The sequence below is a fragment of the Varanus komodoensis genome, unplaced genomic scaffold, assembly GCF_004798865.1.
Source record: "Varanus komodoensis strain SLA01 unplaced genomic scaffold, ASM479886v1 scaffold10, whole genome shotgun sequence".
Lineage (NCBI taxonomy): Eukaryota > Metazoa > Chordata > Lepidosauria > Squamata > Varanidae > Varanus > Varanus komodoensis.
Window position 1 is genome coordinate 31,478,023 of NW_025335269.1, and position 12,396 is coordinate 31,490,418.

Genomic DNA, 12,396 nt, shown 5'->3' on the forward strand with positions numbered 1-12,396 from the left:
TAGACTGCAATGACCATCTTCCTTGGTCACTTGCCATGTTCGCAGCTGTCATCAGACAACATCTGGGAACCCAAGATTGGGAAAGACTGCTACAGGAGAACATAAGGAACATCCCCTTTTCTTACCAAGGTATACCACACAGCACACAGACTTTAATAAATGATCTAATAACACGAGTGAGATGCAAAGAACTGATTTCCTGTAAGTATTTTGGATTGTGAAGGCCCAGCTAACCTTTTTCGCCTTCCTAAGTGAATATATTTGATGGTGGTTGTTGATCAGATTACCTGTAGACAGAGCAACAATTCTTTCCCAAAGCTCTGATATTATCAGGAAGAGTCCTAGCCAATTTCAACAATTTTTATTGCATGGTTCATTTGATTAGCATTTCTTTTCTTTTTTCCTGACAAAGGACTTGTGTGGTGCAGTGCATGAAGGGGGTGGAGGAAACAGCTAAAGATCCTGCGCTCAGAGTGGCATCCTTTGTTTCTTCTATTAATATTGTTTTTTCCATCAAATGCTTTTATGAACTAGCATGCAGGCCAGCCATACAATTATGATGAACTTTACATCACTCAGTTAGCCCAGAACTTCAGGGATGCGGTTAAAGTTATTCATTCAAAGTTACTGCAGGGGAAGGTGGATGGAGGTGCCCACCCCAAGTTTGCCAGCTTGGAAACAGTCAAGTGAAATGTGATGTAATTTAGTGGACAATGAAGATGGGAGACATGAAGGAGAAGAGGAAACTAGGAAAAACAAGCTAGCTTGCATAAATAGAAAGAGAGAGAGAGATGTACACTATATCCTGCTTCAGATCCTCAAGGTTCTTTGCGATTTTAATTCTTTTTAACTCGTCAACCATCCCATCCCATCCTATCCCATCCAATCATTCTCACAGCTCCCACTACAGGGCACAGTTCTGCTCAATTTTATCCCTCCTTTGCATCTCCTAATCTATTCTTTCCCCACCTTTTTGTAAGCGCGCATAAAGCTTGGCTTTATGGTGCTGCTCCTAAACATAGTTCAGAAATTTGGCACCAGGATGCCACCCTTTGGCTGCAGTCCCATTCATGTCTATATGCCTGCACGTATTTATTTGCCTCTGATACTGGTGGCTGCTCTAAGGATTAAGACGGTGTTTTAGATTCTCATACAGGTAACCTTGGTATTCAATACCACCTTCGCAAGTCATGCCATTTTAGGCATCAGGTGCTGACACACTGCCATTTGGGCTGGAAGGATAAACACATCAAGCTTACCTAGTGAGAAAGGAATATTTATTTAGCAATAAAGGCTTGGAACCGCTTCCATTGCCCTTCCCCTAATCACCTCCTCCTTGGCTCACAAATCCTTCCGCAAAGACTCCACTGCCAAATTCAGCCATGAAAGCTTTCCACTTCCTCCCTTCTGAACTGTTGCCCAGGTCATCTGTCAGGTGCAGCTCAAGGGAGGGCAATGGTCTTGTCTTTCTCAGGCTTCAGAAGCACTGACACTAAAATCTCAAGGGAGCGGATGAACAGGTTGCACAGGGAGCATGCAAGCACTTTCCCACTTTTCAGGGGTTGCATCATCGCTCTGCTTGTCTATAGAGCAGACACCTCCCATGGCACCCTCCAAGTTTTCTGTCCCTCACTATATATTTTTAAAGATTTTTTAAAAATTAAACGTGCACGCATGCACACACACACACACACACACAGAGAATGGCATGTTGCAAAGCATTCCACTGGCATCCAGCACCAGCTTTACTTCTTTTTGGTCTCAAAAGGGCCTCCTTAGACAATAAAAAGGTTGGCAGCTGGGGCTCAGCAGTCCATCATGAAGCATGTCCAGCCCCTGCCTCAAAAGAAAAAGGTCTATCCTCGAAGGCTGGTGTGTAGGGCAGCATCTCTGAGGGCTAGAGGGGAATGAAGATGGTATTTTTCTATTTCTCTGTGTATTTTCCCTTTTTCATGGTACTGATGTGCTGTCCTGTGGTTTCATGTTTATGTGCTTCTCTGAGCACCAGAGCACTCAATGAAATGAATATTTTGGTGTACTTTGTGTTGGGGAAAATATGTGATTTGTGTTTCAGACTCTGAAAACTCATATGGTACTCATATTCTTGGAAAAGTTCCGGGTCTCCCAACCTCATCAGACTGCATTCTGTCAAAGGAGCGTTAGGACAGAAAGGCTCGGAGTTTGGAGTGTCTTGACGCTGACGGCTCTAAGATCCCAATGGCCCTGCTGGATCAGACCAGTGGTCCATCTACTCCCACATACTGTCCAGAGAGAGGCAAACGAGCCGTCCGCAGGACCCCACAAGCAGGGAATCAGTGCAACACCACCTGTCCACTCGAGTTCCCAGCAACTGCAGTATACAGGCACACTGCTGCTGATAATGAAGGCAGCATGATAGAGTAGCAATCACAGATTGCCTTCTCTTCCATGAATTTGTCCAATCCCGTTTTAAAGCTGCCCAAATGTGTGGACACTGCTACATCTCATGGAAGTGGATTCCATAGCTGAACCATGTGTGATGTGAAGAAGTAGGCCCTTTGATCTGTCCTGCATCTCCCGCCAGGCAGCTTCATGAGATGGCCGCGGGTTCTAGTATGATGGGACAGGGAGGGAAATGTCTCCTCTCCACACCATGCATAATTCTGTGCACATCAATCATCCCCCACACCCGCTCTTCTCTTTTCTAAGCTAAATAATCTCAGGTGTTGTAACCTTTCCTCATGGGGAGTTGCTCCAGTCCCTTGATTGTTTTAGATGCTTTTTCTGCACGATTCTCAACTCTATAATATCACTTTTTTAAGTGCAGTGGCCACAACTGTACACAATATTCCAAATGCAAGTGCGTTGTAGATTTGATAAGGTAGCATGATATTGACTGTTGTATTCTCAATTCCTTTTCTAGCTATGCCTGACACAGAGTTTGTCCTTTTCACGGCAGCTGCATACTAGGCTGGTATTTTCACTGAGCGGTCCACCAGAATCTCAAGATCTCTTTCTTGGTCAGTCACTGTTGGCTAAGGTTATATATGAAGTACGGTGTGATCCATAACAGGACCTCTCCTCTTATTCCATGTCTGCTAATTCTGCTCAGGAGTCTTTGATAAGGAACTTTTTCAAAGGCTTTTCAGCAGTCTAAGCAAACAGTATCTATCTGATCACCCCTCTCTACATGTTTTTTGACACTCTCAAAGAGCTCTCAAAGACAGGACTTAAGTTTGTGGAAGCCATGCTGATTCTTTTCCCACAGGGCTTGCCCTTCTATATGCTTATTAATGCTATCTTTAATAATGATTTCAAACAATTTACCTCAAACAGACGTTAAACTAATTGGCTTCTAATTTACCCCCACCTCCCTTTTTAAAAATTGATTTTATACTGGCCATTTTCCAGTGTTCAGGCTGATCTTAGGGGCATATCCATTTTTTTTGTAAGGAGACCAGCAGTTTCATATCTGTGTTTTTAAAAAACTCTAGGATGGATACCATCTGGGGCTGGCAATTTTTTAACTTTCAGATGTTGGGCTGAAGCTTCATCTTTTGTCATCATTATCTGTCTTAGTTCCTCAAACTCCTTTCCTGAATATATCAATTCAGGAACAGAAATCTGTCCTGTATCTTTTACTGTGAAGAGAAAAGAGGATTCATTAACCTTCTCCACAACCTCCTTATCCTCCTTTAGTATTCCTTTAACTCCATTATCATCCAGTGGTCCAACTGCCACTATAGCTGCTTTTCTGCTTCTGATATACTTAAAGAATCCTTTATCATTGGCCTTGCTATTATTTTTAACATGCTCCTCAGAATGCTTTTCTTCTCTTAGCATCTGCTTGAACCCACTTATGGCATACATCTATCTGAGCTACTATTGTGGTTCTGATCATTCTCCACACATTCTCTGCACAATGCTTTACACATTACTTTTTTGGAGTTTTACTTTTCTTTTAACTTTACCAGTTTCCTTTTCCATTTTATGACCAGCCATGGCATTCATTTTGTGAAGAGATGAGCCTGCCCTCATGGCAACCATAAAACTCTCAAAATTCCAAATGTACTCACCAGACCAAACAGTTTGGGACCTCAGATTTTCAGCACAACTAATACTGGATTAATCTAAACTATTATCATCTGGGCTCCCACTGGAATGATCTTCAATCAACATGAGATCACAGCTTACAACTGATTGCTATTAAATACAGGCTTGGTCTACATATAGTTTCGGAGAACAGTAGAGAAAGCATGATGATGATCATGTGATACCTTGATGTCACAGCTGATGGTGGGAATGTATAAACCTTATGCATAGTGTGGAGAAAGTGTAAAGAAGAATAGTTCTCCCATAGTATTAGAACTCATTGTCCCATGAAGATGGATGGTGAGCAATTTAGGACAGAAGAAAGAAAGTGCTTGTTCGCACAACACATGCGTTGTGAAATTCACCACAACAAGATGTAGTGATGACCTCCAACTCGGATGGCTCTAAAAAAGCATTAAACACATTCAGGGCTACCAAGGGCTCCTAGCCATGATGGCTCTCTATTACCCCCATCCATACACCAGTTGATGGGAAAGACGCACGTGAGGGTCATACTGCACCCATGCGCTGCTTGTGGGCTTCCCAAGGATGCCTGGCTGGTCACAGTGCAAACAGAATACTGGACTAGAGAGGACTTCAGTCTGATCCAGCAGGGCTCTTCAGGCCATTTGCAAGATGCTTTCGCCTGCATGTTGCGTGTGTGCGCGTGTGCTACCAGCACCATCTCAGTAGTCCTTACAATGGGCTTTGTAAAATAAGCGAGTGCCATTAGCCTGATGTGGCAGACGGGGATGGAGGGTGAGGAGTCTGAGAGAAATGGGTTTAACAAAAGCCACCCGAAGAACTGAAATTAAGAAGCGATGTTGACTGGGGAAATTCAGGTCATGAATCATGCATTTAAACATTTCAATGATATGCTGCAATCTTAAACACCCTTTCTGGAGAGAAACTCCCACATAACCCAGTGGGAGTTGATTAGGAATTTATGGTCGGTCAACTACCAGGAACAGTACCGGTGCTGAGGGTCTGCTACAAACACGGCTGGACCGAGGCCATGAGGGGACCCTCCCTGGGCCACAGCCCCCATTTTGCCTCCAGTGCTGAACTAAGGCATGACATTAGTGCACCTGCATGCACATATGCGCACTTCCCAATGAAGTACAATCATGATGCACAAACATTTTGTACTGCATACGTGGCAGGAATAATCTTCCATGCTTTCCTGGAAGCAAAAGACTCCTAGCAATTCAAAAGACTCCTATCAAGAAACTGTGTTAATAGCAAAAACAACTAAGACCACAGTCCTATGTACACTTAGACAGAAAAAAGGTCCTACAGTCTCAGTATCCCCAAGCCAGTGGTATATTGAGGGGCAGGCGAGTGGGATTAGAAACAGTGAGCTCAGAAGGAAATCAAACGCAGAAAGTATTTAATGAAGGAAAGGATCCTTCTTTCATGAGGAACTGCACAACCTGGCCCACCTGCAGCTGAATTTCATTAAAACCAAATCTGGCCCCCCAAGCAGTGGTGATTTAACCCATAGACAGCCTTTGCATACAGATACACCATACATTTTTTTAACATTGGCAAGATACTTTATATGCTTAAGCACACTAAAAAAATCAAAATTGGATGCTGATGCTGATGATGCAGCAGCAGCAGCAAAAGAAGATTTGCATGAAATAAAACCTGAGCTAGACAGAATAGGAACTGCTGTCATTCCTGAAACTCGCTGTTTGGGTCTGGATGTGTTATTGGCCAGTCACAGCTACACAAAATATCTGGATTTCCCCATTATTTTCCATGACTGGCAATCACCGTTCCATGAGGTTAAACCCCAGTCCCTTCCTCAGACAAATCTTTATTTAATATTTATCTCTAGGGCCAAATGCTGATCAAGGCTGTGACTTCACCTTCACTGACTCAACACACTAAAAGGGGATACAAAGCTCTTTTCATACACTGCCTGAGCAAAAGAATTGTGCACTTATCACAAAGCAAGTGGAATGTGCCTAAATGTTTTGACTCCTATCTTGGGTTCTACCAGGACTAGAAACTTGCCCTTTTTTAATTGTTACACTTGGAGTCTGGGCTAGTCAGTGGAGCAGTGACTTCTGCCCCACATTAATCCTGTGGTTACTCCAGCTATAGTCATAAAAGCCTTCTGTGATGTCGCAAACAAGGATCCATCCAACCCAGTTTGACAGCAGCAGAATTACCAACATTGCCAAGGAAATCACAATCTGAACACATGATCCTGGAAAGTGCCCAGGCCAAGTCAGAAGCAGAGCTGAACACCTACACCCTAGAGCATTTGGTATTAATTTCTCCATCAAAACACCCATTTCCTCACTGAGCTAACCAAGAGGATGGGTCTGCACCAGGAAAGGCTGCTACTGGGAGAGACCAGCACAGAAACAAGAGGACTGGTATACCAGCCACTTTTGTTTCTACATGGGGTGGTGTTCAGAAACGGTGGCCACCCCCACCAGCTCTTTGGAATTGTGCAAGCAGGCCTGGTCCCCATCCATACCACAGAATGAGGCACAGCAGCATGGGGTGTGCAGCTTCTCCCAACCTGGGGCCATTCAGATGCATTGGACTGCAATGCACGTGGGTGGATGGGGATCATGGGATTTCTAGTCCAACACATCTGGAAGGCTTGGGAATGCTGGGTCTAATCCTTTCTGTTGTGTCTCATTCTGTGGTATGTGTAGCTACTAGGCCTGAGGCCTGGCCTACAGATCCAGCTGAGGCACTCCTTTTCCATTGTTCTTCGGTAGCTTATTTGGACCAGAGGGATGTGGACTTAAAGAGGCAAGCTCCCTGTTTTGGACCCCAAAGACTCAGACCACCACCAGTTCTGGGACAGCTGCAGCCCTGAGGCTTAAGCTTCCCTTCAGGGAGGCAAAGCAGTGCACCAAGAAGTGATTATTTCAACATGGCCCTGTATTCAGGGGGTGGGTTTAAAAAAAAAGAAAATGCCACTCAACCCCCTTGCCACTGCCACCACCTCTGCAGATGCCCAGATCGCATCAGAGCCAGCTCAAAAGGGGCTCAAGGTGGGCTAAGGGCAAAAGAGACCCTCACCACCACTGCCTCCCCCCCCCCCTTTCCATGACTCTTATTTTCTTGGTTACAACAGAGAAGACTCAGGGCAGGGTATCCATCTGAGAGTCACACGACTGGAAAATACTCGTCAACAATTCTCATTGGGTCCATAACTACAGGAATGGACACTTCTTCAAACACAGGATGCCTTCAGACAGACGACTATCCCCTGCCCGTTCGCAGAACAGAGGGCTTCCTGTAGATATCTGGCCATTCTAATTCACAAAACAAAGCCAAGCCCTTTCCCTGGAAAGCCTTCTCAAAACACTTACCTAGGCGACTTCAGGATAGCGAACCTGAAGGTTTGGCAGTGACCCAGGGAGCCTCATACGGAAGGCCACTTTGAGGAAGAGATGGACTGTGCGCAGAGGAATACAAGTTCCAGCCTGCCAACACGCCTCTGTCTAAACAGAGGTGGTTCAAAGCTGTGTGTTTGAATAGGTGCAGCAGCCTGAGATCCTGACAAGTTGCCAGACAACTGGAGTGGCACTAAAGGGGCCTTCTGTGCTTCCCTATCCCCTCTGCTCACCACCACAGTGTCAAAATAAATTTGGAGTGGGCTGGGGTGGAGTAGGGTGGCGCTAGAAAACAAGAGGCAGGAAAGGGCCTCCTTCTGTCCTTCCTTCCCTCCCTCCCTCCCTCCCGTCCCTTTCCTTATCCATCAACTTCAAGCACTTTCCAGGGACAATTTCTTAAAAGCAGAACAATCTCATTATGTGCTACCCAACAAGAACAGACATCCCTTTCTTCCCTTATATACCAAAAAAGGTCAAGAAGGATATGGCCGGACACATACCTTGGCTTCATCATTAATGTCCCAAGTGAAGGAGATGGCATTGAAGGCTATCTCCTCAATGTTACTAATGGTGTTGAAGCTTTCCTTGTAGTCGGCTGTTGGAGACAGGAAGCAAAGGAGGAAACACACACATAATGACATGTTAATCTATTGGCCACATATATAGAACAGACCTATGTCAATGCACCTTTGTTTGACTCTCTGCTTCCCTAGAGTTCCCTCTTCTGCACTGCCTTGTTTAAACAAACAAATAAAATAATGGCCCATGGGCAACTCCTCGAATGAGGGATTTTTAAAAATAAATAAATATCAGGAAATTAAACAAAAAGTTTTAAAGGAAAGAAGAGGGAGAGGAGACGCCTGCTACCTTTGCCATGCCTGGTGATTTTGTTCGAGAAACGTCACCCAACATAAGGAGGATATTACATACTTTTCGTTTAAATCTCCTTCGATAATAAAGGGTGTTTTGCATGTGCGTCTGCCTGTGAGTGCCAAGTGATTAATCCCTGCTTTTATTCAGAGAAGGAAAGGGGTGGGACCGCAACCCAGGCTTCCAGCCCAAGGAACCTGGAAGCTGGCCAGTCACAGCTTGGCTGTAGGCAAGCAGGTATCTTCCCTGTCATCTTTCACCTCCCTGCCTCAACTGTTCCTGGGGCTTGCCTTGCGCCAGAGACTCACCTCGGTCCGGGAACCTGTTTTGCCACACCAGAGCTCACCTTCAAGCACCTGAGCAAGGAGGAGGCACAGCTTTGCTCATGCGTGGAGTACCTCCCCCTCCACATGGAGTAACCGCAACTAATCCATACATGGTTAGGATTAAGAGCTAAGAGGCTCCAGAGCAGAAGGCATGAATGGCAAGCCAGCTCGGGGCCCAAACGCCTCTCCCTTCAGGAAAGAAGAACTGACGCTGCCTCCTTGGGAGGGTGGCAGCAGAAGCGGGGGGATATAATGAGCCTTTGGGAATCATTGTGGTCTCTGGAAAAGGGGATGAAAGCTCCAAGGGAGTGACTTATCTAAACGTCTGCATCGTAAGTTAAAAATGGAAGTGGTCAAAGGACATTGTAGTATCATCAAAGGCAGCTGAAATCTAAGAGACCAGTATCCAACCTCTGTCTGAGTATTCCAACATGAAACTGAACCGCATCCCTAAAACTGCAGGCACGTAGGAATCAGACCACTGGTCCATCTTGCCCAGGGACGGGCAACTTGTGAGTCTCCATATGTTTTGGCCTACAACTCCCATCAGCCCTAGCCAGCAGAGCCAATGGGTAGGGATAGTGGGAGTTGTGGTCCTGTAGATATTTTGTTCAGAAAGATGTCCACCCCGACCTAGTCCAGGACTGGCGGTGGCTTTCCAGGGGTTCAGGCAGGAGCTTCTCCAAACCCTACCTGGAGATGCTGAGGACTGAACCTGGGCCACAGCACCTCCTTGCCCTCTTGGACTAAGCTGCCTCTAACACTCATTGCAAGTTGGTCTTTCTGCTACTCAGTTGTGGAGCCAGAGATACTAATTTGGGATCTTAATATCTTCCCAAATCCCTCACTTGTTTGTTTTGATCTATAGTCCTCTCTGTGCCAAAAGCTGAGATGACCAGGAATATTTCTCCCCTCACCCAGAAGTGAAGCCATGTGAGAAACGTGAGTCTGGAGACGGCCCTGGGCTGACAGAGCATGTGCGGTAAAACCAAAGGCAAAAGGGAGGAGAGGGCTGAGACCTGCCAAGGGGAAGGTTGGCACCTGCACCTGGGGAGCTGCTTACCTATGTCAATGCACCTTTGTTTGGCGGTGTGCTGCCTGGAGTGCCAGTACTTCCAGTGCCTGAGTTGATCCTCTCTGGTTTTGTCTTCAGCAAACACAACCATGATGACACTCTTTAAAGGGGAGGGGGAGAGACAGAACAGCTTAACAGACAGAAAGGCCGGCGGGTTTTTGGCACAAGCCCCTTGCAGTGGGGAGGGGGGCTGCTTGAGCCTTGTGGCTTAACCTGAGCAATGCCAGCAGGCCAGACTTTTGTTGTGCTGAAGTGGGAACACTACCTGGGCTGACGCAAAACTGCCGCCTTAGAAGTTTGCACACCTCCATAGCGACGTGCAGCTGGCAGGCTGGGCAGGCTCACACAATCCAGAGAAACACCCCCCCACACACACACACACACACACCCGCCCCGATCTGCTGGCATCTGGACCGAAACCTAAAACAACTTTTGAGAGACTGGAGGTGGGCAGTGGGAGGGAGGAAAGATCCGGGGCCCGACACAAGCACACCACATGCTCCATGCCAAGGGGATTTGTTTCCTGGAGGCAGAACTCCCTCCCTGGTGCCCTCCAGATGTTTTGGCCCATAACCCCCTTATCTCTGACCATTGGTCATGCTGGCTGGTGCTGGCGGAGCTGCAGTCCAAAACAACTGAAGGGCAATCTGCTTGGGGCCTGCTGGCCTAACTAACAGACTGGGTACCCCAAACCACCTGCTCCCTGCAAAAAGCAAGCAAAAGCAAAGATGGTAGTAATAATATAAGAAATGCACAATCTGCTGTCTTTTACTGGTACTCCAGGATCTGCCACTTCAGACAGGTGTCCTCATTAGCTAATGGTAGGAGTACTCATGCCCTGTTCTGGGACTGTGTAGCATCTAGTTCTTCTGCAGCAGTGCAGAAATACGCTCACCCTCTTGTGCAGGGAGTTACCAGCACCACAGAAGTACTGGTAAGTATTATGCTAATGCTGTCAACCACAAATATATTTTGGTTGGTAGTGTTCACTATTTAAAAATGAAGCAAACCCAAGATAGCAGGAATGCAATCTTGTTCACGATACCACACATCTCTCTCTCTCTCTCTCTCTCTTTCTCTATGTGCGCGCATGCGTTCATGACCAAAACATGAGCAAAGAGTGCAGAAAAATTACTTCACAGCTTGGGCTGCCTAACAGAGCTACTGTGAAGATCATGAGAAGAGAACTGCTAATATCCTGTACACTGAATTTTTTTTAGTAATTTATATTCATAGTACATCACCCCAGCCAGCAGTTTTTCATCAACTTAAGTTTCTGATTTTTTCAAACAAAACATTATGTAAACATGTTTTGTCTAAATCAAGAAACGCATGAGCATATTCTAGCCATCATTCTGCCAATGAAGATTAAAAATCTAAATTAACTCAGTGTGTAAATCATTAAAACTCTGACAATAATTAGCCCTATTCTGAATTGGGATGAGTAACAGGAGGCCCTCTAGATTTGGCCTACAACTTCCATCATCCTTCACCATTGGGTAGGAGTGATGAGAAGACTAGGTCAAAACATCTGGAAGCCACCAGCTGCTCACCCCTTTTTAAAACAAACATCATGGGGTGAGTTGACACGCTGTCCTCTGGCTTAGGTTTTCTCCTTAGAAACAGCACAGGGATCCCCACTGTTTACAGGTGTGCTTTCAAATGATAAAGAATGTGTGCATACTTCGGACCTTCTAAATTAAGGCATAACTAGTGTGTCTCCTATGGAAACACAGAAAGCGAGTTGCTGGATTATACCAAGGTCAAACTGGCCCATTGTGATTTTGAGAAGGATCAAGCAAGTAGCAAACTCAGGGAAGTCCATAGGAAATTTACTAGCATTGTACCAAGAAACTCTCTCCCTCCTGCTTACCCAAAATACTACATAACCTCTCTGTCAACAGTTTCTCTTCTCGCATAGCTTTTGAAGTAGCAACTCACTCGAACTCTACTGATGGGCTGATGGATTCCTTCGCCACCACTAATTTCCTTCAACGTAATGGGATAAAACTGGCCCTTGTTTAGATAAGTCATTGTATTATCGCCCGGCTTCTGTCGGAGTGATTTGGAAGCTTCCAGAGTGTATTCAAAGTTGTTCCTGAAAAGTCAGAAGGAGAGATCAATCAGGCAATTAGCTCTGGAAAGAAAGTAACAACCAATAGGTTAGATACAGAAGATAGAGAACCGATCATGGGACTGGCTACTTGCCATCGCTCCCTACTGCTTCGCCTGTCCTTTCTGGGTAATTTTTTAAAGGCTGCCATTCAAAATCATAGAATCAGTAAGCAACTTCTTATGGGCACTCCACAACTTACGCTTTTCCTTCGTGGGAAACATCTCTGACCCTGAAGTAGGCAAAAGGTTGCAATCTGCATGTAGATCACTACAGAGGAGGACTTATCCATCCATTCATCAGTCACATTCATACCATGCCTCCCTCCAAGAGCTCAGGGTGGTGTACTTGCACTATCCTGTCTTATCATTAATCACGACACACCCAGATGGGAAGAACAGAAGAGTCATGCTGGAGCAAACCGGTATCTAGTCCAGTCTTCTTTTCCCACAGGGGCCAACCAGGCGCTTCCCTGGGAGGCACCGAAGCAGGACAGGAGTGGGGTGGGCACCCCCTTCTCATGTTCTCCAGCAACTGGCATTTAGAGGCTGCAGCCTCAAGCGCTGACGGCAA

The 12,396-nt window shown here is 45.8% G+C and overlaps 1 protein-coding gene across 1 annotated transcript in view; it reads right to left on the reverse strand.

Annotated features, from left to right (window-relative positions):
• The window catches only part of GRHL1 (grainyhead like transcription factor 1), a 55,978-nt gene that overhangs the window by 25,180 nt on the left and 18,402 nt on the right, over nt 1-12,396 (reverse strand). Inside the window, exons 6-8 of the mRNA XM_044419154.1 lie at nt 11,652-11,808; nt 9,699-9,810; nt 7,940-8,034 (exon numbers count right to left, since the gene is read on the reverse strand). Coding sequence (XP_044275089.1) covers nt 7,940-8,034; nt 9,699-9,810; nt 11,652-11,808 — 364 coding nt within the window. The remainder of the gene's footprint in view (nt 1-7,939; nt 8,035-9,698; nt 9,811-11,651; nt 11,809-12,396) is intronic.